Here is a 21,975-nt window from a genome sequence, read left to right on the forward strand (position 1 = left end):
GAGAAGGCTGCAACATCATCTTCAGTGTACAAGACAAGGAAAGGCAGTTCACAACAGGAGGAGAATAAAGATCTAAACAAGCAGGAAAAACCCAACCAAACAGAAAACGGTCACTGTGGGATTTTACATGGTACTCATAGTGGCTATTCACATGAAAATGGAATTTGGGATGGAAAAACATCCCTCTGCATTAAAAAGCTGCTTCAGTGTTTTCCTGCATCAAGACTATACTGAAGACACTTCCTAAAAAGCAAAGCTCCCACTGCTGCAGACCACCAATACAAGATCCTTGCACTGCAGAAGAGAATGCAAAGACCTTGCAATGATTCTCTGCATCTCTCCTCGTGAAGAATCACAAGGCAGACTGAAAAGAGCTGAAGTTCCCATCCTCTTTTTTGCTCTGGAGACAGCTTGAACCCTGCGCTAGGTGGGGGAAAAAAAAAAAAAATAATAAAAAAAAAAAAAGCAGGTCATACTGCACACAGCATGTTGCCAAAACCAAAAATACACTGCACTGAAAGCAAATCAGAGAAATTTAGATACCAAGCTGTTATATAAATTGGTGCTTTAGGTTTGAATAAGGCTGCAACAAATTTCAAAGTGATTTTTGCACACTAGGAGTCCAACAGCCTCATACACAAAACAGAACTATTTGTTTTGTTTTTGCTTTTTTGGTTTTTAAACAGATAAGTAAACTTAAGCACAAGAAGTTTATGTAACCTGCCAAATCCAGGAGTGTTGCTTCAGTGCAAATGCTCAGGTCATTGCTTTGGTGCCCATCACTTCTAAAGCAGAAGTACCATATAGTGACACTTGGTGGCAAACCTCAGGACTCCACAACGACCACCGTAATATCATGTAAAATTTCCCATAAATCAAAGAGGAGAGGAGACATAGGAAAAATGCATGCAGACTCTGGGTTTCCCATTTTTTTTAGCTTACAAACCCAATGTTTTCCTTTGAATTAAACTGGACCTACCAAAGCCCAAACCAACCTGATCAGAACCTTTTTTTTTCCCCCACCCCCATTTTCCATATAATTATTTGCTTCTCCTTCTTGCTATTAGAAACAGTTTTCGGGATTTTCTGCCCTTTCCCACAATAAAGCAACTTTTGGTTAGTTGTGTACAAATGATGGAAACTGAAGCTTGTAAAAATCCATGTTTTCTCTTATGGCTTGAAAGGTATCATTATCCATGTATTCATAGATGGTATATGATCATCATCATATGATTCTGCCATAGATGGCAGATCTCAACTGCCAGATATATTCAGACTACTCCATATTTTACGTGGTCTATCCGACCCCTGAAGAAGGAAAAAAAGATGTGGTCTCAAAAACCCAAACATCAACAAAACCCCCAAATAGTACAATTGAAGTGCAAAAGTTGGCTGAATGGCATCCTAATAAGGAAAATAAAGAAATTTAATTTTGTACTGAGTGACTTCTGCTGCTCTCTGCAAAGCTCAAAGACCCACATCTCAAGACAGAGGTCCAGGCTTCATTTCATATAATTCTTCCATTGATACTAACGAATTTTCCTCAGTTTACACTACCTCAAAATCCCCAGGTGAAACTTCTGCAACACCAACTTTTGAAGTTACCTTAACTGGTGGCAGCACGTCAGATACCGGCTACCTGAAGATGCTGACCTACTACAGAACTGTTCTCTGAATCTCCCAAACAAACTCTCTCAAGACTCCTGAGGCTGACACTCAAGTTCCCAGTCAAGCTTGCTCAGTATCTACCAATCTTGCTATTTGCCAAGTCTGGAAAAACACATGAAAATAAAAGAGAAAAATAATCAGGGAAGAAAGCTAGATCAATGTTTTACAGTCCTCAAACATAGCTTCACTTAAGATTCACATCAGGTCCTGCTTTGTTTCTTATTTTATCCAAACTGGTTTGCCTAGCCAGTATGACTCAGAGCCTCAAATCCAACGTTTTCCTGCACTTTGAGTCAAAGTTTGGATCTGAATTTTAGACTTACTTCTTGATATTAGCCTTAAATTACTAGTCACAAATTACAAACTGACTTCCCACTGGTGTTCAAGGTATGAGGCAGGTTCCAAGAGATGAGCATGAGATAATTCCTCAAAGAGATTAATATTTCCTACAGCAACAGTCTTCCACCACAAGGTCTTTCTTAAAAGGTTTAGTTTTCCTGCAATTGCTTTTCACCTTCCAAAGCACAATAGCATCAGCACTGCCAACCAGGATCAGAACTGGGTTGAATCTACAGCCACATTTCAAGGCTAAATCTGCAGTTACTCCTTTTTTATCAGAGGTCCAAAAACCAGACCTGGATCTCCAGGCTTCAAACACATGGATTTCTTTGGTCAAAGAGCTTCCAAGGATGTTGCCTGCTACGCTCAACACCTGAGAGTCACAGCTTTGCTCGAAAACTACATGATATTTCAAAAAACACCATGGGATTCAGCCTAGCCTTCAGCAGAAACCCTAGATCCAGGGAGCACAGAGGAGACAATCTTTCCTTACCATCATGCCTGTTACTGCTGTTAAGTGCAAGACTCTCCTCTGAGCACTCAGAAGAGGGCTGTTGGTATAAGAGCATTGCAAGACCAGAGGAGGGGAGACAACTGACACTGCGCTTTGCTTTTTGGTATATGGGTGGTTGGTCGAGCTCTAGCTAGGCATGCGAAGGGCTGTGCTGGCAGCTGCTGGTTCACTTTGTTGTGATTTTACGTGAAGAATATCAGGGATAACCATATCCCAGGAAACATGCTGCAACATGAAGGAGAACTTATCTGCCCAATTCCTAATGAGAGATTTTTTTCTTTAAGTGAATGACTTCCTTATGGAAATCCTGTCTCTATGACAAAGCAGGAAGGTGAGAATTAACTCCAGGGGGTCAATCGTTCAGTCTGAGCATCCAAATTAGACAGGACAGAAGGTAAAAACTAACCACAGCAAAGCCCTCTGACAGTGTCTGGGCTGTCACTGGTGCTGGACCCACCGGGGAACATCCCAGTTCTCTGGATTGCAGGAAACCAAGCTGCTCCATGGCTCTTCCCTAAGAAGTTATTTGTTCTTCTGTACAAAGACGTAAGTGAGGACAGTACCCTGGCAGCCTGCAAGAAGCTTGGCCACATCTCCATTGCAAAACTGCAAAGCAGCTCCTTCCCAGACCAAATCAAAATCAGACCTATCCTCAGTTTGGGACATGCACTCACAGGAACACTTCCCTCACAACAGCTTGCCATCTTGCTAAAACATGGTGGCTTTTAAAAAATATATCTAAATATACCTGCTGACTAGCCCTGTCCCTTAAAGGTTACACAAGGACAACTCACTGCTCTCAAAGGGAGTGACAGATCAATCACCCTCTGCAAAGCACTTGGGGAAACCTATCACCTAAACTCAGGAAGCAACAGAAACCTGATTTTGCACCCACACACTAGGCAGAAACTGCACTCGCTGTCCTTTAGCAAAGGTCTGCTACCAGCACATTGCTGATTTAGACCCTGTCAAACACACTGCTCTGCTTCTGGATAGAGGGTCAAAGACACAGCAACACACTCCATTGCCTAATTTTCCCATTTTCCTGGGGTTTTATTGATATGACAGTGAAGCACAAGAGCCGATTCCTTGATATTTCTGGCTGTAACTAACCTAGCACTCTAGCTAAAGATAGGGGAAAGTCCCAATTCACACATGTAGAGCAGAGCCTTGCTTTCACAGAATTATTTTACTTTCTTTCTTTTTCCCCCCACAGAAAAGCCTCCCACTCAAGGGCAAGCTCCCAACACCACTTCCAGTTCACACAACATTCACTGCAAGAGCATCACTCTGAGCAACAGCCCTTCCAAACAGAAGGGTATCCTGGTGTCAAACCCCACGCTCGCGGGCAGAGGACTCCGCCTGAGCGTACTGTGGGTCATACACGGCATTTCAGCTGGAATAGAGGAATGTGCGTGCCAATTAGCTTCTCATAACAGGACACTGCAGGGACAGTGACTGAGCAGTCAATTCCTTTCTACAGTGGAAAAACATTATGTTAAAATGGATCCAGATACAGGCAGATTTTTACATGGCTTGGCAACTCCTGGCGACATTTAAAGCCAGGCTGGCTGCATGTGATGAATTCTAGGCAGCTCCCAGCATCATTAGTCACTGGGCAATGTACCAAAGAACAATCTTCACAGTTTACACCATGGTGTTTGCAGCTGGTCCAAAGCCATCAATAAAGATAATGGATTGTTTAGAGTTGAGTAAAAGGTGGGAGAAACTACTCAAGTGAGGCCCCGCATGCAGTTTCAGGTTCTGACCCCATATTTTGGGAAGGGTGTTAGGAATTACCTCCAGATCTCCCTTTGTGATGGATTCTTCCTCCACACGGAATTGCAAGTCCTCCACTTTCCTGGGGAAAAGACACAAAGAGCAATCAGTAACACCCAGAGCAGCATCCCACTTCTAAGCAGCCATTCCACATGGGTGTCCCCTGCACAACTGAAGCTTGAGGGGAGAGGGATACAGACAAACTGGGTATACAAACAGCTCAGCAGAAGATAAACAGCAAGACACATGGAGCAAGATAGTTAAGTAGCAAACATCTGCCTTCATGCATACATGCTCACAGACACGTTGTTTCTGCTGCACCACCTCTCAGCAAGCACAACTGCTGTTCACAGACACCCGGATCGTGCAAACATCAAAGCCACAACCAGGTTTCACCGGTTTTCTTAGAGCCCATTATCCTGCAACCGAGCATGGGGCAATTCCTGGGCCAGGTGTCCAGCGTCCATACAAAATATTCCAAGGGAATCAGAGCTTCTGCCTCCTTGGCAGAGGGTAGGCAATGTTCAGTGTTTTGACAATGCAGAAATGGTGAGCTACCCTGGAAAAAAACCCCTATAAAACCACACGCACAAACACAGACATGCCTAGGACTCTTTTGCAAAGTCTGAAGAGAAAATCCAGTAACGATACAAAATAATTCAATTTTCTGCTAAACTCACTCCTCTTTGTTCTATTTACTCATTTAAAAAAAAAAAAAAGGCAGCAATGAGGATGTTGAGCTGGTAGCCACATGTAAGGACTCTGATTCTGTTACAGATAAAAATAGCTGTGAGTGTGCATATCTAACTTCATAAACAAGCTTCCTTGTCTAAACCTCCTCTAATTAGAGGAGGCATCTGCTGATACTTAGGAAAGAACTCAGCTGTCTTGGGTTAAAGGGCCTCCTGGAGCTGGGAAAGTGAGCTGTCTACCAGGAGAACAGGGAGACCTATGCACGAACGAACAATTCGTCCCCAGGAGGGGCATCACTCAACTGACATCAACACTGTTTTCAGTTACTTAATACACAGAAATGTCTTTCTATTCCCACTGAAGAGTTTAATTATATATATGGAGCAATCCGAGTCCAAGATTGGACTTGAACCAGACTGGATTGAAGCAGATCTTCACTCTTACCCATAGAGGAAATGTATGCATCACCATATATACATGGATGGGGATGCGGGGAGACGATGAATCACAAGGCTGTACTCCAGTTTGACTTCCCTTCCTCAGAAGGAATGTCCTTAAGGTCATCACATCACAAACAGAGGGGAAAGAAAGGGTCTTTAGCAAGGCCAGCTTGCACAGAAAGGTTAGGGGTGGCCCAATCTGCCATTTGGTTATTACACAGTATTGTTATTTTGTACCGTATCCTTAGCCCAGAGTATCTGAAGGCAAGGCTTGGTCACTGTTCACACCCTCACCACAAGTCAATCCCAGTTAATCCCAGTAACGCCAGTTTACACAGTGACATGGCAGAGTTTGGTCAGGGTATGAAATCCCAGAGTAACTATTGTTACTGGAGTCCTTCGCTCCTTCAGGCTAACAACGCCGCTTCTCCCTGCTATCTGGGGGGAACTGAACACCAGGGAGGATGGCTGGAAACCCTCCAGAACTTCACTGCTCAGCAGGAGACCAAGGCTCTTTGGCCTCCTGAGCGTGGTAAATCCACTGCTGTCCAGTGTATTCTCAGTGGAACATGTGCCATGGTCAAACGCTCTTGGACATGCAAGAGGCTGACAATTATTTATCAGGGTCGTCACCAGAGTCCTAATCAGGGATGGAAGCTGATAGTGTCATTTTTTTCTGAAGTGCTAAATGCATTTGTCAGGAAAGTGCATCAAACCACAAGACTCCTCTTGACAGCAAAACAGAGCCGCCACTATCCCAAGTATGAGCTGTCCCGCTGGCTGTCTTCTGCATTTCAATCGCATTGCAACAAGGGGACAGTTCAGCTAAGCATATTCAGGAACCTGAGGCTGCTCCCATCACAGAAATGCAACCCCACTGAACGATAAAGCATCGAGTCTCCTCTAAGAACCATAAGACATAGGAAGACACAAGACTAATCGGAAACACTTCTGTTTGGTTGTGATTAGCAGCAGCTCGTCAGCAAACAGGGGCAGTCACTGTAGTGGATACCTGACCCTAGACAAGAGTCACATCAGACATGCAACATGCAGCAACAACTGTTCTAAATTCCCTGTTATCCGAAGCATGCAGGCAGGCAGACCCTTCCCTACATGCAGGCAGACCACAGGGGCCGGGAGAGGGGAACACAGCACATTTGAAGTACTGGAAGACATCCAAAGATGACACTCACAGTCATTATCTTCTCTGCAGATCCAATGAAGGATATTCGAGTAAGAGCATTGTCTCCCCAATGACTTCACCCCCCCACACCCATCTACTCCTGCTTTACCTCTTCTCCTCTTCCAGTTGATTCAACAGCTCAATCTTTTCCTTCTGCATCCCGTCTACCAGGGCTCGTGCTCGCTGGAGGTTTCCTTCTGCCTCTGTGACGTACTGCAGCAAAAAAAGAGCCCGAGCCACAAAGGTGAACAATGTTTGAAGTATAGAGTTGTTTCAAAAAGGATCAGAACAAGGGAAAAGAAGGTTTTGATGATCTGTTTCAGAGCTTGCTGTGGTAAGAAGATAGATTTTCCAAAAAGCCCAGTATGGAAGTATAAAAAGAAAAGAATTGCTCAGTCTCCAGTAGCTGTAAATTCGCTCCATGCCTCAGTGCCTCTCTGACTTGAACCCTTTGGAGAATCCAGCTCTGATTAGGAGTTAAGAACTTGAAACCTGAACAGTTTTGAAAATCTGGTCTGATGCTACCAGATGCAATTCAGCCCTGGTCACAAAGAAAGAGACATTTCAGACTTGCATTAATTAATTTGTTACTGGTAATTACTGGAAAACACTATACGCAAGGCAGATGTCAGCTCACAATTGATTTGCCAATTTCTCCTGCATTTCTGACAGGCAGGGGTGGCCCACCACACAAAGATACACAGTGCCAGCCCTGCTCCCTAGCAGCTGACTGGGGTTTATAAACACGAGCAAGGAATTTAGAGCAACAGCAGCCCTTGAAGAGCCACATATTGACAAACAGCACAAACACAGCTCCTCTCTTTAAGTGCACAAAATATCATTTGTACAAATGCTTGTGAAAAAAAAGCTAATATGATCATCCTGTTTTCACTACAGATCTCTTGACTTTATTATTGTGATAAAAACATCCTCTCTGGCAGGAAGGCGGTGACATATGAACTGAGCTGATGTTCTCAGCAGTGTCCGATAGCATCAAAAAACCACTGCAATGCAGTCCCAGCCAAGGCCAGACTGGGCGGCTAAGGGGAACAAGTCTGCCCTCCACTTGCTTTTCAGAATTCAAACGTATTGATCCACCAGGCACAAACTATCCACCGTCTTTTTTCTGGCACAGCCCTTTTTCTGCTCCTTGCTTGGGGCAGAGAGAGCACACGTGCCACCGGCAGGAGTGGAGAAAGAGCCTTGGCTTAACCCATCATGCAGGAAGCTGTCTCCACATAAAAGGCAGAAATTCAGAGCCCAGGTTTCACATCAGGAAGCTATAAAGGGACAACATTATGATCTGAAACTTTCTGATAATGACAGGTATGTGCTAGCAATAAAGCCACATCATCTCCTACCTGCTCGTGTTGGGCCTTCATGATGGCAATCTCCTTCTCTACCTCACAGATGTGGCTGGTGGCTTTGGCAACCTCAGCCCGCTCCAGGTCCCGCTCTGCCAGTAGCTGTTCGATGTGCTGCTGTTTCTCCTTCAGTGCCTCCTGGAGAGCCGTGGTGCCAGAGATTTTTCGGGCATATCGAGAAGAAGTCTCTGTCAGCTGGAAAATTAAAGAGAGAGGTAAAGCTATGTCCTCCCCAGTCTAGAATAGCTCAAAGTCCCCTGTTAAGTCTGGACTGCCGCTCACCTACTGATCATTTGTTAGGCTGTACAGAGCTGCAGCTCCAGCTACAGACCCTACAGGTGGGCTTAACAAGTCTGGAAAACATCTGGACACTGCTCACAAGCTCTTCTACACTGCAATGAAAGGATCATTTCCTAAAGGACAAGACATGGGGTGGGAACTGGGTCAGGAAAGATTATCATGTATTGTATCGTCTGCCTTCTCAAATATACTTCATTGATGACCTGCACCACTACAGTCCCGAACAGCGAGCTCAGCTGGGAGGACTGATCTCAACTGGACTCTGGCATGGGTTAGCTGGATCCACTCCAGTAATGGATACTGCACCCTCGTCCCCAGCCAAGACGGCTGCAGGTGCTATGCAGCACACACTACAGCAGAGTTAGCGCTTTTAATAATATTACTGCCTGCTCTGCTGTCCGCCTTCTTGAGCGCCTGCCAAAGCACACGGCTTGTGATCCAGGACAGCATCATCCCTTCACAGCAGAACAGAGTCACTGCAGGAGCTTTCACATGGCTGTTCAACGCAGCAGCACCAGCCAAGACGGCTGCAGGTGCTATGCAGCACACACTACAGCAGAGTTAGCGCTTTTAATAATATTACTGCCTGCTCTGCTGTCCGCCTTCTTGAGCGCCTGCCAAAGCACACGGCTTGTGATCCAGGACAGCATCATCCCTTCACAGCAGAACAGAGTCACTGCAGGAGCTTTCACATGGCTGTTCAACGCAGCAGCACACTGCTCCGCAACCATGAAGGACAAGAAGCAGTGGCATTTTTTCATAGAATCACAGAAAGGTTTGGGGTTGGAAGGGACCTTAAAGATCACCTAGTCCCACCCCCTGCCATGGGCAGGTACACCTCCCACTAGCCCAGGTTGCTCAAAGCCTCATCCAGCCTGGCCTTGAACCCCTCCAGGGATGGGGCATCCACAGCTTCTCTGGGCAACCTGGGCCAGGGCCTCACGACCTTTTTTTGCAGGGATCTTGTGTGAAACCGGCTCTTGACTGCAGAGCTGAGATTCATCCCATTGCAAATAGCACTTCGGGCTCTTTAATGGTCACAGTTGCTCAGTGTCCATGGAGGGAGTCCTGTTCGTAGGGTGGGTAACAGTATCCCATACTCCACTCCCCTTGTCTCATCGATGGTGAAGGAGCAGCTGCCCCAGTGCAGCTGCTGAAACAAAACCCCAACCTTCCCACTTTGTAAAGCTGCGTCACTGCAGAAGTGGATCGAGGCTGCACAGACTACGGAAAGAGCCACTTACCAGCCCGCTGCGGCTGGGCCTGCCCCCAACCGACGATGCCACGGAGCTGACGGAGCTGATGGAGGAGCTGCTGGGGCTGTGGGTTAAGGCAGACACTCCCATGGCCATTCGTTTGCTCTTCTTTGCCTTGGCCGGGCTGGTCGATGGGAACCCGATGCGGATCACCTTGTGGATGGGAGCAAAAAGGCCAAACTTGGGAGGGCACTGAAAATACCTGTAATATAGGAAACACACCACGTCAGAAGCGGCAGAGTGCCCACCTGGCCCAAGCCTCGCAAAACAGCATTGCTAAGCAACACATAACCCTGGCCCTCAGCTTACCTCTTGGCACTTTGCTGTGATGTTTCCTGCATGCAAGTGGTTGGATTATTCTCCTTTCCTGACACTTAGAGTAGTGGCAATCTCCATGTCTGCACTTGTGGTGCTTAAGCAGGGAAACCCAAGATAATTGCCACGCACTGCTTGCTGCACGCTTTGATGGGATGACAGGAAAGACCTATCTCATAGCCCAGACCGCACAAAGATCCCAGCACATAAACACAGTGAGAGCACACGTGCTCCTTCCTCACCGCAACAAACCACCCTTCCCAAAACCTGCACAGGTCCTCTACCCTGCTTTGCAGGAAAGTCACATAGCGAAGTGTGTTGAATAAAAAGATCCGAATCACACAGCTCTGTATACATGTTCTACAGCTTAAAAAATCTTTCCTCCAAGAACCGAAGGGGAAAGTGACAGCTCCTAACTTCAAAGCTAAAAATACCATTACAGCAAACTCCAGTGTGTGCCATCTCCTCTGGGTGGCAGAGAAACCGGTTCCCACGCAAACCAACTTAGAAAGAAGTAAGCACAAAAAAGGGAGGATCAGTTCATTACAGTACAAGCTCTTTTCCACAACTACAGTGAGCCCGCTGATTATGTTTCTCTGAAGCCCTCTTTCAGAATACAAATGAGCCAAAACCCACAGTGTCAAACCTTGGAAACCCCTTCAGAGCTTGGGCTGATGGGCTCAGGCCAGGGTTGCCGGCCAGCTGCACTGCAGCAAGTAAAACCAGATCACCCCTAGGCATTGCATCCCCTTGTTTCAAGGGAGCAGTCAACACAGAAAACTGTCTCCATTAGCTGTTCCTTCCCAAAGGTTTTGTAGTGAGGTTACAAGAAAATACTGGGCCACATAATAGCCTGTCCTACGTTAACATAACAAACAGGTCCTAATGAATAAATGACACAAATCCAGCTTTACTAGCACAAGTCCTCTCTCTCCAGATGTGAGCAGCTGTTTCCCCAATTCTTTTTATTCGTAAGCGCTGGCAGCCATGCTGCTGTGTCACAGGCAGACCCCTGTGTGCTTGGGAGGCCAGAGAACAGCCTGATCTCCAGCCAGATGAGAAAGTGATTCATTTTCAAACATCTGCTGAAGCCTGACTTTCTCTATAACAAACTTTTAAAAAATAGAAACCAAAACCAATGCTCTACAGCCCAAAATCACTTACCCCCCTCTGCCTGCTGCCAACACAGGCTCTTGGGTTTGGAAAACCAGCCACACCGCAGGCTGACCTCGCTGCGGAATAGAGACCCAAGGAAGAAAACCAGTCTGCCCTCTTGTGAACCAGCCAAAACCCTGCTCAGCCAACTAAAGCAGGCACAGGCAGACCGACAGCATGGCACAGCCGCTTCCACAAGTCTAAGCATAGACTGGTACTTGTGGCTGTACAACAATGCCAAAGGCAGAGTCCCTCAGAAGCCCCTTGACAGCTCTTAGCAAGTCCAAGCTTGCACCACTCTATGTCTACTTTTTTTTTTTAGTCCAAAACGGAAGTGGTTGCAACAAACTTTTATAATTCAGAAGCAGGAACTGGGTCCAGAACACTTGGCAGAAAAAAAAAAATATCCGCTTGAAATCCAAGAGCCGCTCTCACTGAGCTAAGGAGCTCTACACGCACATTAGCGAAAAGAAATGGGAGAAAAGTAGCATTGCAATGGTAATGCAAACCGCAGGTAGGAAACAGCACAGGAAATTTTGAAATAGATTTAAAAAATCTCCAGCATCTAAAGCCTGTAGCTGACACGTTTCAGATTATGTGAAAGCAAAGGCATGAGCAGTTTAGTGGGCAACGACTCACATAGAAGCAGAGGCAGAGAAGGAAGAATGGTAAAATAAGCAAGTAAAGGTTAATATACCAGAGATGAGTAAGTGGAACTTGCTTGGCTTTGTGGATAAGAAACCAAAAAAAAAAAAAAACCCACATCAGGAGCTCCCTAGTCTCCTATGCAGACAGCAGAGCAGATGCAGCAAACCCCAGAGTGTCTCAGCAGCACCCATCTGATGTGCTGCGAGGGGCTTCAGCACCATGACATCCTTCTGCTTCTGAACCTCCGCCCGCAGGCAGCCTTCACCAGAGAGCCACAGCTCCTTGGGAAACCCAGCCCTTCCTTCTTCCCGTGATGTACATCCAGACCTGGGCGCCCTTCCTGAACCCACAGAACCACAGTGACCTGCCTCAAATTTCAGCTGATTCATCACTGACTCAACTGGAGAACTCACGGCAGCAAAGATGGTGACAGAGTCCTTGGCTTGCTCATTCGCCCACATTTGCTCTCCCACTTCCACCAGCCTCCGCTGTCTCCTTGAACCCAGCTCTCTGTATCAGACGGCTTCTGCGGCAGCAAGCACTGGTCTGGGGCAGCCAGGCCAAGGATGCTCACTAGATGGCAACCACCACTAAAGCAGAGAGACTCCAGAGTCCTGCATGGTCTCTGCCCAGCCTGACTCTGGCAGGACAAGCTCAGGGAATCGTGAATCCTGTGTGGCCCTGGCAAACATGGGGAGGACTGTCTGAGGGGTGCCTGCATGCCCCCAAGGAGTCTGTTTTAAAGCGTTGGCTTTCCTCCCAAACCCTGCTGTTGAAATTGGCACCTGCTGTAAGAAAATCATAAGGTTGGATGAAGGCTCAAAGGACAAACAGGGACAACCCTGCAAAGCCAGATCCTTGGTAGACAGAGAGCCCTTCAGCTGGACAGTCCGTGTGTAGCACTGCTGTATCGCCCAGTATCCATTATTGCTAGAAGATGATGGATACAAGGGGGCAGACTGCCCTCACTCTCCCCTGTTTAAACAAAACCTCTTAATTCACTCCTGATCCCTCCTGTGGAACTCAATTCTTCCTGTTCTTGATAAAGTTGTGAACCAAAAGAGAAGCCTTGCAGACAGGGTACACACCAGGGAAACCTCTGCCCAGATGTACCAGTTTCAGAAGAAAGATAACTTCCAAAAGTTGGATTTTCAAAACAGCAAAATGAGTTGTGAGGATGAGAGGCAGCAAGAGCACCCTCACTCACATCTGCCTTCCACACGCGCAGAGACAATAAATCATTTCTGAGCACCCTGGAGACTAAGCTTGGAGGTAATTCACAGAATATGACAAAGAAAGCAGGGACTTGGATTCACTCCATGACTTATTCTCTGCAATCCCGCTTCTTTTCTTTTGAGAACAGTCTGGAACTCAGCCATCTGCTGCCAATCATTTACTGCTTTCTTGTCTTGACATTGAACAAGGCAGTGTTTCTCTTATTTTAAATGAAAACACATGGCTGCTGGACCAAACAAGGCTGACCCAACACAAGAAACCTTTATTACAGACCTGAGATCTAACAAGGGATGAACTCTCAGCTCCTCAGTTTCAAAGCTAAATCTCACCTCTACCGCAAGATTCCCTTAAGAAGCTACAAGAAATCAACAGTATTTCAGTATTTCCCACTAAAGGAACATGTGAAGGACAAGGTATCAGTTCCACCTGTATTTGAAGCAGGGCCCAAGCGCTGCTGTGTAACTCAGATTTGAACATCCCCAAGCTCAAGATCTGAGGCTGGGGGTCATTCTCTTAACTTCCACGTGAACAGACACAGCTTCCCAGCAAGCCTGTGAGATGTCCCTGCCTAGTTTTATAGATACTAAAAAGGGCTTTTTTGGAAAAGAAAATAGGGGAGGTGGCTATGGAGTCAGAGGTGGCAAGATCAATCCACAGACAGCTGTCACACTACAGAATTACTAGAAGGACAGACAACCTCCATCAACTGTTCTTTCAGATCTCTGGAAATTTGTCCCCAGAAAGAACAGAACAAATAACATTAAGCCCAAGAAAAAAAAGAGTCTGATCTTTATTTTCTACAGTTCTGACAGAGTGAATTATAGATACAGCGCAAGCAGCAACTTTACGAAGGGAACACATGGTAGAGAGCAGAGCTCATACAATCACAGAATCAATTTCTAGCAAAACCAAATCCCACTCTAAGTTATCTTCTCTCCCTACTCTCCTGCTTCCTGATGCCACTTAGGCTACTTCTTTACAGACCTTATCTGATCCTGCTTTAAAATGCTCCAGTGATGAGCTTTCTATTGATCTCCCTGCAAAGATACCCCAAAGCTTCAAAGACTCAAACCGAGACTTTTCCTCCCAACCCACAATGTCCAACCAAACGCAGCTCTAACTCTTCCGTCGAGGTCCATATGGTGTTTGGCCTCAGCCCACCCCAGCACGTGTGCAGGGCCCTACACACCGCAGGCTGGGTTTGAAAGGACACAGTACCTGGTACCAGCAACCGCCCCATCGTTCTTCCCCAGAGGTTCGTCCAGCTCCACACCGCACCATTCTCCTTTGGCAAAATCTGTCTCTCCCACGTAGCGCACAACTCCTGTCTTTGTCCCACCAACCTGTTGGGAGAAGATGCTGAGGGTTAGAGACAGCAGCACTGGCACTGACACAAGAGACTATGGCGGGGACAGTGATGGAGAGAGAAGAGGGGGGAACATATCATTAGTATTTTCTGTTTCAGATCTAATGAAACCAGAATGGAGTGTTTTCATACCAAGTTCTCCTAGCACTGAAGATGCCTCTCTGATAACTACAAACAAATTGACTAACTCCCACTTTTGGACCTTCCTGTCTGGAAAATGTCAGGACAAATAAAACAAAACCCCATTTCAAAACATCAACTAATTGCACAAAGTTCCCTGTGAGGCCAGGAAGGAGTTTAAGCCCTCCATGCACAGCTTACACCTGCCATCTGCAGAGAACCAAGATCTGCACTAACGGGGTTTCATTCTGTGCTCTTTCAGCTGGCGGTTCTGAGCAATACTGGGACAGGACATCAAAAGGGACAAGCTCAGCCGGCTCTTCAGCTTGTCCCCACGCAGGGTTTGCTAGTACATAACAAACAGCCTTCCAAAAAAACTCTCAAAATAGAGGTGTTTTGCACAGAAAAAACTCCACTTTTGTCTACACATTCAGTATCAATTCTGGTCCTACACAGTCTCCAGGAGTAAAAATTGATTCAATTTCAGCATTAGGAACTTGGCAAGTTACAGATTTGAACAAACACAGTAAAGTCCTTACTTATCACTCACAGGCAAATGGCAGTCCCCTTTTTGATTTATTTGAGTTTATACAGATTCAATCTCTTAATATTAATGCAATGATTTAATGCCATTCTAATACATTTCTTTAGCTACAGGTTGAACTCAATATAGGTGTAATTCATCTTAACGTCATTTATAGGACCCTACCATTGCCGGTAAGCTCCCTCAATTTTAGTTTAATATTAATTACAGATATTGAGCCACATTTCCTTTTTTAAGCCACCTGATCCTCTGACCCCACAGAACCTCATGTAAACATCGTAAAAACCTGATGCCACACTCCTCCATCCGCACAAACAATACGAGCATTCACTTGCATCCCAACTGATATTACGTATTTTGAAAAAGCTGTTTCCAAACAGGAGAGAAAATAACTAGCGCTACTAACTTCATACATGCATATCTCATTATACTAATACTTAACATGCTCAGTAAGAGAGCAGGTCACACTCCTACCCGAAATGCATCAGTGAAGATGCTAAGTGCACATCACAGAATCATGTCATGGAATGGTTTGGGTTGGAAGGGACCTTAAAGCCCATCCAGTGCCCCCCCCTGCCATGGGCAGGGACACCTCCCACTAGCCCAGGTTGCCCAAAGCCTCATCCAGCCTGGCCTTGAACCCCTCCAGGGATGGGGCATCCACAGCTTCTCTGGGCAACCTGGGCCACTGCCTCACCCCCCGCACAGGAAAACATTTCTTCCCAATATCTCATCTCAATCTCCCCTCTTCCAGCTTAAACCTGTTCCCCCTCGTCCTATCCCTCCACCACTGATCCAGAGCCCCCCCCCCATTTCTCCTGTAGCCCCCTTTCAGCACTGGAAGCTGCTGGAAGGTCTCCCCGGAGCCTTCTCTTCTCCAGGCTGCACCCCCCCAACTCTCTCAGCCTGTCCTCGCACGGGAGCTGCTCCAGCCTTGGACCATCTCCGAGGCTCCTCTGGCCCTGCTCCAACAGCTCCGTGTCTGTCCTGTGCTGAGGACCCCAGAGCTGGATGCAGCACTGCAGGTGGGGGTCGCACCAGAGCAGAGGAGCAGAATCCCCTCCCTCACCCTGCTGCTCACACTCATTAGATCAGATCTAACACTCCCCCAAACAGCAATGTGGTTCTTTGCTTCCAAAGCAGTGTATTGTGTTTTCTCTCTCAAGCATTAACTGTTCTGCCATCGTTTCTATCAAACACACCCTTGCCATGCAGCATTATCTCCTCCCCCCAAGGCAGAACGGACACATCTGCTCCCTGCCAGCCTGTCACACTCGCACACCAGCACTCGGACTGCCTGTTGAACTTCCCATCATTTGGCAGGCACATAGAAACTTACGGTTGGAGAGCCTTGAAAATTCAACTGACTCAGACACGCAGTTTTATTCAGCCCTGATAATCTGCTAATGCTGCTAAAAAAAAATAGATAATGCATTTTGTAAAAAAACAGCTGGCAGGTCATATCAACACATGAAACAGGCTCATCAAAACAGAAGCGTTTGTTTCTATCAGAGCCTTCAATAAATGGGAGGTATCACCTTGGAAGAAGATAAAAGGCAGCCTGTGACAGCCAAGGAGGGCAGCAGTGGCACAGGTAACTCAGGGCAGCCACAGCCACCCTCCTGCCTGTGTCCAGCTTTGGTACCAGGCTCCACAATCCTGGCGTGGAAGAGCACGGCTGGCCCTTACTGCACTGACACGACTGTCATCATCACGCTAGAGACCAGACAATTTCCATCCCACGAACATCTCAGCCTGCCACCAGCATCAGTGCCACCCCGAGGCACGGGTTTCTCTACGGACAACTCGTCTGCATCTCTCGGCCTGGCACAACCTCACCTTCAACCTGTCGAGTGTCCAGAAGTAAGCAAAGACAACCTGGACAGGGCAACTCATCTCTTTGCTAAAGCACGAGCCAGCAGAAGGCTGCCCGTGAGCTCAGCTACACCCCAGCAGTTCAGACATGCCCCGGCTTTTATAGGTGACAAGTTTTGTTCAAAAAGGAACAAAACTCCCAAAGCTTTTCCCAGAATCCTTCTATAGTTCCCTTACCAAAATTATTACTGAGATTATTCATAGCCAAGAGAATAGGATTTTACCAGATGTAAAGTGTTACTGCTTTTCGTTACTGTTGCTTTTGAAAAAAACAAAAAGCATTAAAAATAGCTTTTTCTTGAAGCTCCAAAAAACCGAAACAATGTTGATACAGCAATTTTGGAATTTTTGGTTTGGAGGGTATTTCTACCAGCATCAATGTTCCAAGTTTCTCTGCTTCAGGTAAAAACACTTATGATTAACTTTAAACAAGCTCATGGTGGTCCACCCTCCCCAGCTGGATTCAGCAGCCTCAGAGCCAGACGCCTCAGAGCTCTTGGAAAGTTCAGCTCCAGATTGAAGCGCTCTGCCTCTGCTCCGACATCTTTTTCATGCCTTTGACTAAAGACCCCCTTCCTGACCTGGCTGTTCCTCAACAAAAGATCTCCAGTAGTCTCAAGAGACAGTCTTGGGCTTCGCATCAAAATGAAGCTAGGAATATTTAGCAGGTCTGTAGCCCAACTGGAGAGACAGAAGAACAACGGGCACTCATCGACAAAGGACATCCGTGTGCCTTCCCTGCTAACTGTAGTATCACTGACATCATGTTTTACTATGGTTTTCTCATCACAATGACAAAATTGGATCCAGACCAGTATCCCAGGGCTGCAAAGACAATGATTCTAATTCTTCCAGACGCTGTCTTCGACAGAGCTGCTAATATATCATTTAAACAATTTACCAAATTAGCACCAGGCTGTATCTCAATCTGCCTGCTGCCAGACTCTCTCCAGCCTGCCTCTGCTCTTGTCCCCTTTATGTCCTCCCTGCTCACCCCACAGCAGTTCCTTGCTCCCAGCAAGAACCTCCCAACAGCTGTCCTCACCCCAGAGCCCGCGGGCAATGCACTGTTTGCAGTACACTCCAATATTGCTCAGGGAGGAAAAAAAAAACCAACAATAAAATTACAAGTGTCATTCAGGCCAACAGGGACTGTTTCCCCCCATGTCACGCACGGTTGGGGGTCAGCAATGGCTTTACTGCCTGCTTGAGCGTGTCCCCAGGCAGAACCACGGAGATGATACTGTGCTGCCTGCTTAAAATTCTAGTTTACCCATCTAAATCTATTTTCCCAGCTGCTTTCCAAAGCATTCCCACAAGCCAGTGGTGCTGAGCAGACGGGGTGCAGTAAGCACTGAGGACAGCACGCTGCTGTGCCTCCTCTGCAGCGTTCCCATGTCCCATGCTGGGTCCCGTGGAGCCCTGAGACTCTCCTGCTGCTCGCCTGTGGGAAAAGACGGGAAGGGGACGGTGGGGACAGGACAGCCGTGGACGCTTTCTTTACTCTGAGGATCTCCAACTACTTTTAATGTGCAGCATGTAGGCTGACTCTACACTGTTATTGGATTATACCAACAAGAAACAGGAGCTCACCTTTACTGGCCCAGTGCTGCTTGCTCCAGTTTCAGCTGCAGGCTGTATCCAGCATGTAAACTGAAACAGGCATCCCTTCCTTTGGGAAAAAGAGGGATTTTTTTTCCTCCTACACTCATCCACCCAGACAAGGAGCCTATCTGTACCTGAGCTGAGAGGAAGTCGCAGAAGCTGTGTTTCCCCACTGCACACGATTGAGCTCACGTGCTCTTCCAAGCACCGACATGATTTAGCTCTTGCAAGCATCCCTGGCAGCAGGTATCACACAAGACTTGATTTACAGAGGGTGCTTCTTGCAGCAGCATGGATGTTTGGGTCCAGCCGCTACAGATCACGTGAAATAATGACCAAGGGGGTAAATGCCCATACCTATAGGAAATGGACACCATCACTTACTGGGGCTGCATCCCAGCTGACAGCCAGGCACAGTGCCCAGCAAGCTGGTGGTGAGCTGGAGATGGGGCTTGTGGTCAGGTTTGTCTGTAAATACAATTTACTTCAGATGGCATCAGACCATCGTCAGTTTCATCTGAGCAGGTACTTGCAATGTTATCTGCGAATGCCAGAACTGGCTTTTAGGGTGAAGTTACAGGAATTTTTATAGTTTCTTTTAATTCAACCACTTTATCTTTGTGCCTTCCCATCCCGCACAAGTCAGTGTTGAACAGGGACGAGTGTGACAGCACTGCTGATGGAAGACATTTGTGCACATTTATATTTTCTCACTGGTGCTTGAGAGAATGTACTGGGGATGTGGTGTAAGAGGAAAGCCTAGAATTACAGCATGCCCTCCTGAGGCTGCCTCTGATACAAAGTCCGCCCACATTAATAATACTTTGCTCCACCACAGGCTACTTACAACTCCTATTTAATGACAGATATCGCATCCAGAAGGCAAGGACTGGCCAACACATCAGCCCAAATGAATGGGTAGGAGGGTGTGCGCACACACAAAAAGCCCTGAAGGGTTAATCTGGCAGCAGGGCAGTTGCTTTGGGATATTTATTTCATCTTAGCTTCCTTTCAGTGACAGGGAACACTTGCTCCTGTGACAGCAGCAGTCACGCTGTATGTCACACCACACCAGGGCAGCAAACTGCTATGGTGAGGAAAGAGCTTGGACTAGGAGACTGATATGTTTTCCTGTCCCTTGAATCCTGCAAACAACTGAAAGGCTGCACATCCCACTGCTGGTCACAAACCTCCCCAGGGACAGAGCTATATCGTTCCCACGCCCCCGGGCAGGGTCCGGGGCTCTGCCGTACAGCTGTGTTCTCCAGCAGAGAAACAGCAATTGCTGGTCTCCTCATAGACCGAGCTGAAAGCAGGCAATGAAATACTAAAAACACTTCCCTGAAAATACTACCTTGGGACAACTACAGAAAAGGATCCTTCTTTCTTTACTGTCTGGTTTGTGATCAGGGAATATGGCTTGTGATTGTTCATACTAAGTCCATTGCTGCATCTCTCAGACCCCAGCAAGCTGGGAGAGCTCCGACACTTAACCAGGAAAAGAAAGAGCATGAATCACAGAATGGTTTGGGTTGGAAGGGACCTTAAAGCCCATCCAGTCCCACCTCCTGCCATGGGCAGGGACACCTCCCACCAGCCCAGGTTGCCCAAAGCCTCATCCAGCCTGGCCTTGAACCCCTCCAGGGATGGGGCATCCACAGCTTCCCTGGGCAACCTGGGCCTCACCCCCTGCACAGGAAAAAACTTCCTCCTAATACGTAACCTAAATCTCCCCTCTTCCAGCTTAAAACCATTCCCCCTCGTCCTGTCCCTGCACCCCCTGACCCAGAGCCCCCCCAGCTCTCCTGTAGCCCCCTTTCAGCACTGGAAGGTGCTGGAAGGTCTCCCCGGAGCCTTCTCTTCTCCAGGCTGCACACCCCCAACTCTCTCAGCCTGTCCTCGCACGGGAGCTGCTCCAGCCTCGGACCATCTCCGTGGCCCTCCTTTGTTCGAATCTTTCATTCCTAACACCTCGTGTGCCTTCGTAAGGGTTCCATCTCAGGCACTGAAACAGCTCAAAATAAGCTGGCAGCAGAGCAAGCGGCTGTCTCTGCCCAAGGAGAAGGGTTTAGGCTGCCATTCTCCTCACCAGGGAGCTTCTAATGGAAATGATTTTTCACTCAGGTGGTTAGAGGCTTTCTGCAGCTTCAGGCCAGCAGAGCAGGGCTGGGGCAGGGGCATGCAGGGGGGATGCTAAATAAAAGGACGTGATTAGCTTATTCATGAGAATTTTCTATCATTCGCCAGGAGCCAGATGTTGCAATACACCACAGGCAAAAAAACTCTGCAGCATACAGCAAAGAAGATGATTAAAATCACACACTCCGGGGGAACGCAGGATGTATTTCCACCAGCCCAGCCAGCCTGCCACGGCAGTCCTGCCCGTCCGCCAGCCGAGGAGCTGCTCCATCAGAATCTCCCTGCTCGTGCTGCTTCTACTATTCCTGCATCTCTTCTGGTTTTGGCCACCTACAAATTCTATCAAAATCACAAACCTGGAATATATCTGAAGAGCATCCAGGGCAACACCCCACAGTGATAGAGTCAATCCACCACTGGGATACAACCCAGCCCTTAAATAGTCTTGTTTATTACTGCATTTCAGTACTGGAGAGTGCAATCCCAGCTAGGAGACACAAGGATGCCTGAAGGGCAGAGTACCTCTGTGAAGAGGATTTTAAAAAAATTATTATTCCTTTTTATTTAGACTGACATATGGAGAACAGCCACCTCCTTACCACCCTTCTTAAGAAACCAACCCCACCGAGGGTGGAATGAGTTCAGCTGCTGAGAAAGCCTCCCCCCAAAGCATGTAAAATACATTTTCTCCCAAACACAAAATGCTCAACTGCTCCACCACTCTGTTTCCAGCCCTCCCTTCCCTGGAGAAAGGCACCCAGCCAGCCTCACATTAACAGCAGCACTCCAGCCATTATCGTACTTCGGGAAGCTCCACTCTTACTGAACCAAGGGTTAATTGTTCCACATTCATTTGCCAGACGGCAAGAGATGAGTTCTACAATATTAGCGTAGGTTTTTCATCTCTCTAATGCAATTTTTGCATCTCTAGGAAAAAGTCTGAGCTAGAAAGTGCCAAAAGCAAATATTATCTAATTCTTATAATGGAAAGCCTCTAATGTAAAGCTAAAAGTCACTTTTCACAACTGCTACAGAGTCAGAAAGGGTCTTGGAACAAAGTCATGGAAAAGCAAAAATGTCTTCAAGCTATAATGGACTTTAATGAAGCTAAAGAAAACCCCTAGCAGGGAACGACCAGAAAGCAGAGCAGCCAGGTATTGGTTTTACAGGCCTGGCAGGGACCCCTGCAACCTTGTGCTCCATCCACTGAGCAATTACAGACAGTGAGTGTCCTCCCTCACTTGGAAAGCCTTCAGTGGATCCCATCTGCCTAAAAGCCATTCTCAAATAAAAAGATAATCTTTTAGAAAAGCATGGACTAAGAGTAATAAAAGACAACTAAAACTACAGCAATCCACAGAGAACAAGAGCAAAGATTTATTCAGGGAATTTGAGGCAACTCAGGTTAACCCAGAATTATTGTTTATGTCTTCAAA

At 47.0% G+C, this 21,975-nt stretch overlaps 1 protein-coding gene across 1 annotated transcript in view; it reads right to left on the reverse strand.

Annotated features, from left to right (window-relative positions):
• The window catches only part of CLIP2 (CAP-GLY domain containing linker protein 2), a 60,023-nt gene that overhangs the window by 13,726 nt on the left and 24,322 nt on the right, over positions 1–21,975 (reverse strand). Inside the window, exons 3-7 of the mRNA XM_010082895.1 lie at positions 14,109–14,233; positions 9,525–9,738; positions 7,978–8,175; positions 6,726–6,829; positions 4,322–4,382 (exon numbers count right to left, since the gene is read on the reverse strand). Of these exons, the coding sequence (XP_010081197.1) occupies positions 4,322–4,382; positions 6,726–6,829; positions 7,978–8,175; positions 9,525–9,738; positions 14,109–14,233 (702 nt within the window). The remainder of the gene's footprint in view (positions 1–4,321; positions 4,383–6,725; positions 6,830–7,977; positions 8,176–9,524; positions 9,739–14,108; positions 14,234–21,975) is intronic.

The sequence above is a fragment of the Pterocles gutturalis genome, unplaced genomic scaffold (assembly GCF_000699245.1).
Source record: "Pterocles gutturalis isolate BGI_N339 unplaced genomic scaffold, ASM69924v1 scaffold8620, whole genome shotgun sequence".
Classification (NCBI taxonomy): domain Eukaryota; kingdom Metazoa; phylum Chordata; class Aves; order Pterocliformes; family Pteroclidae; genus Pterocles; species Pterocles gutturalis.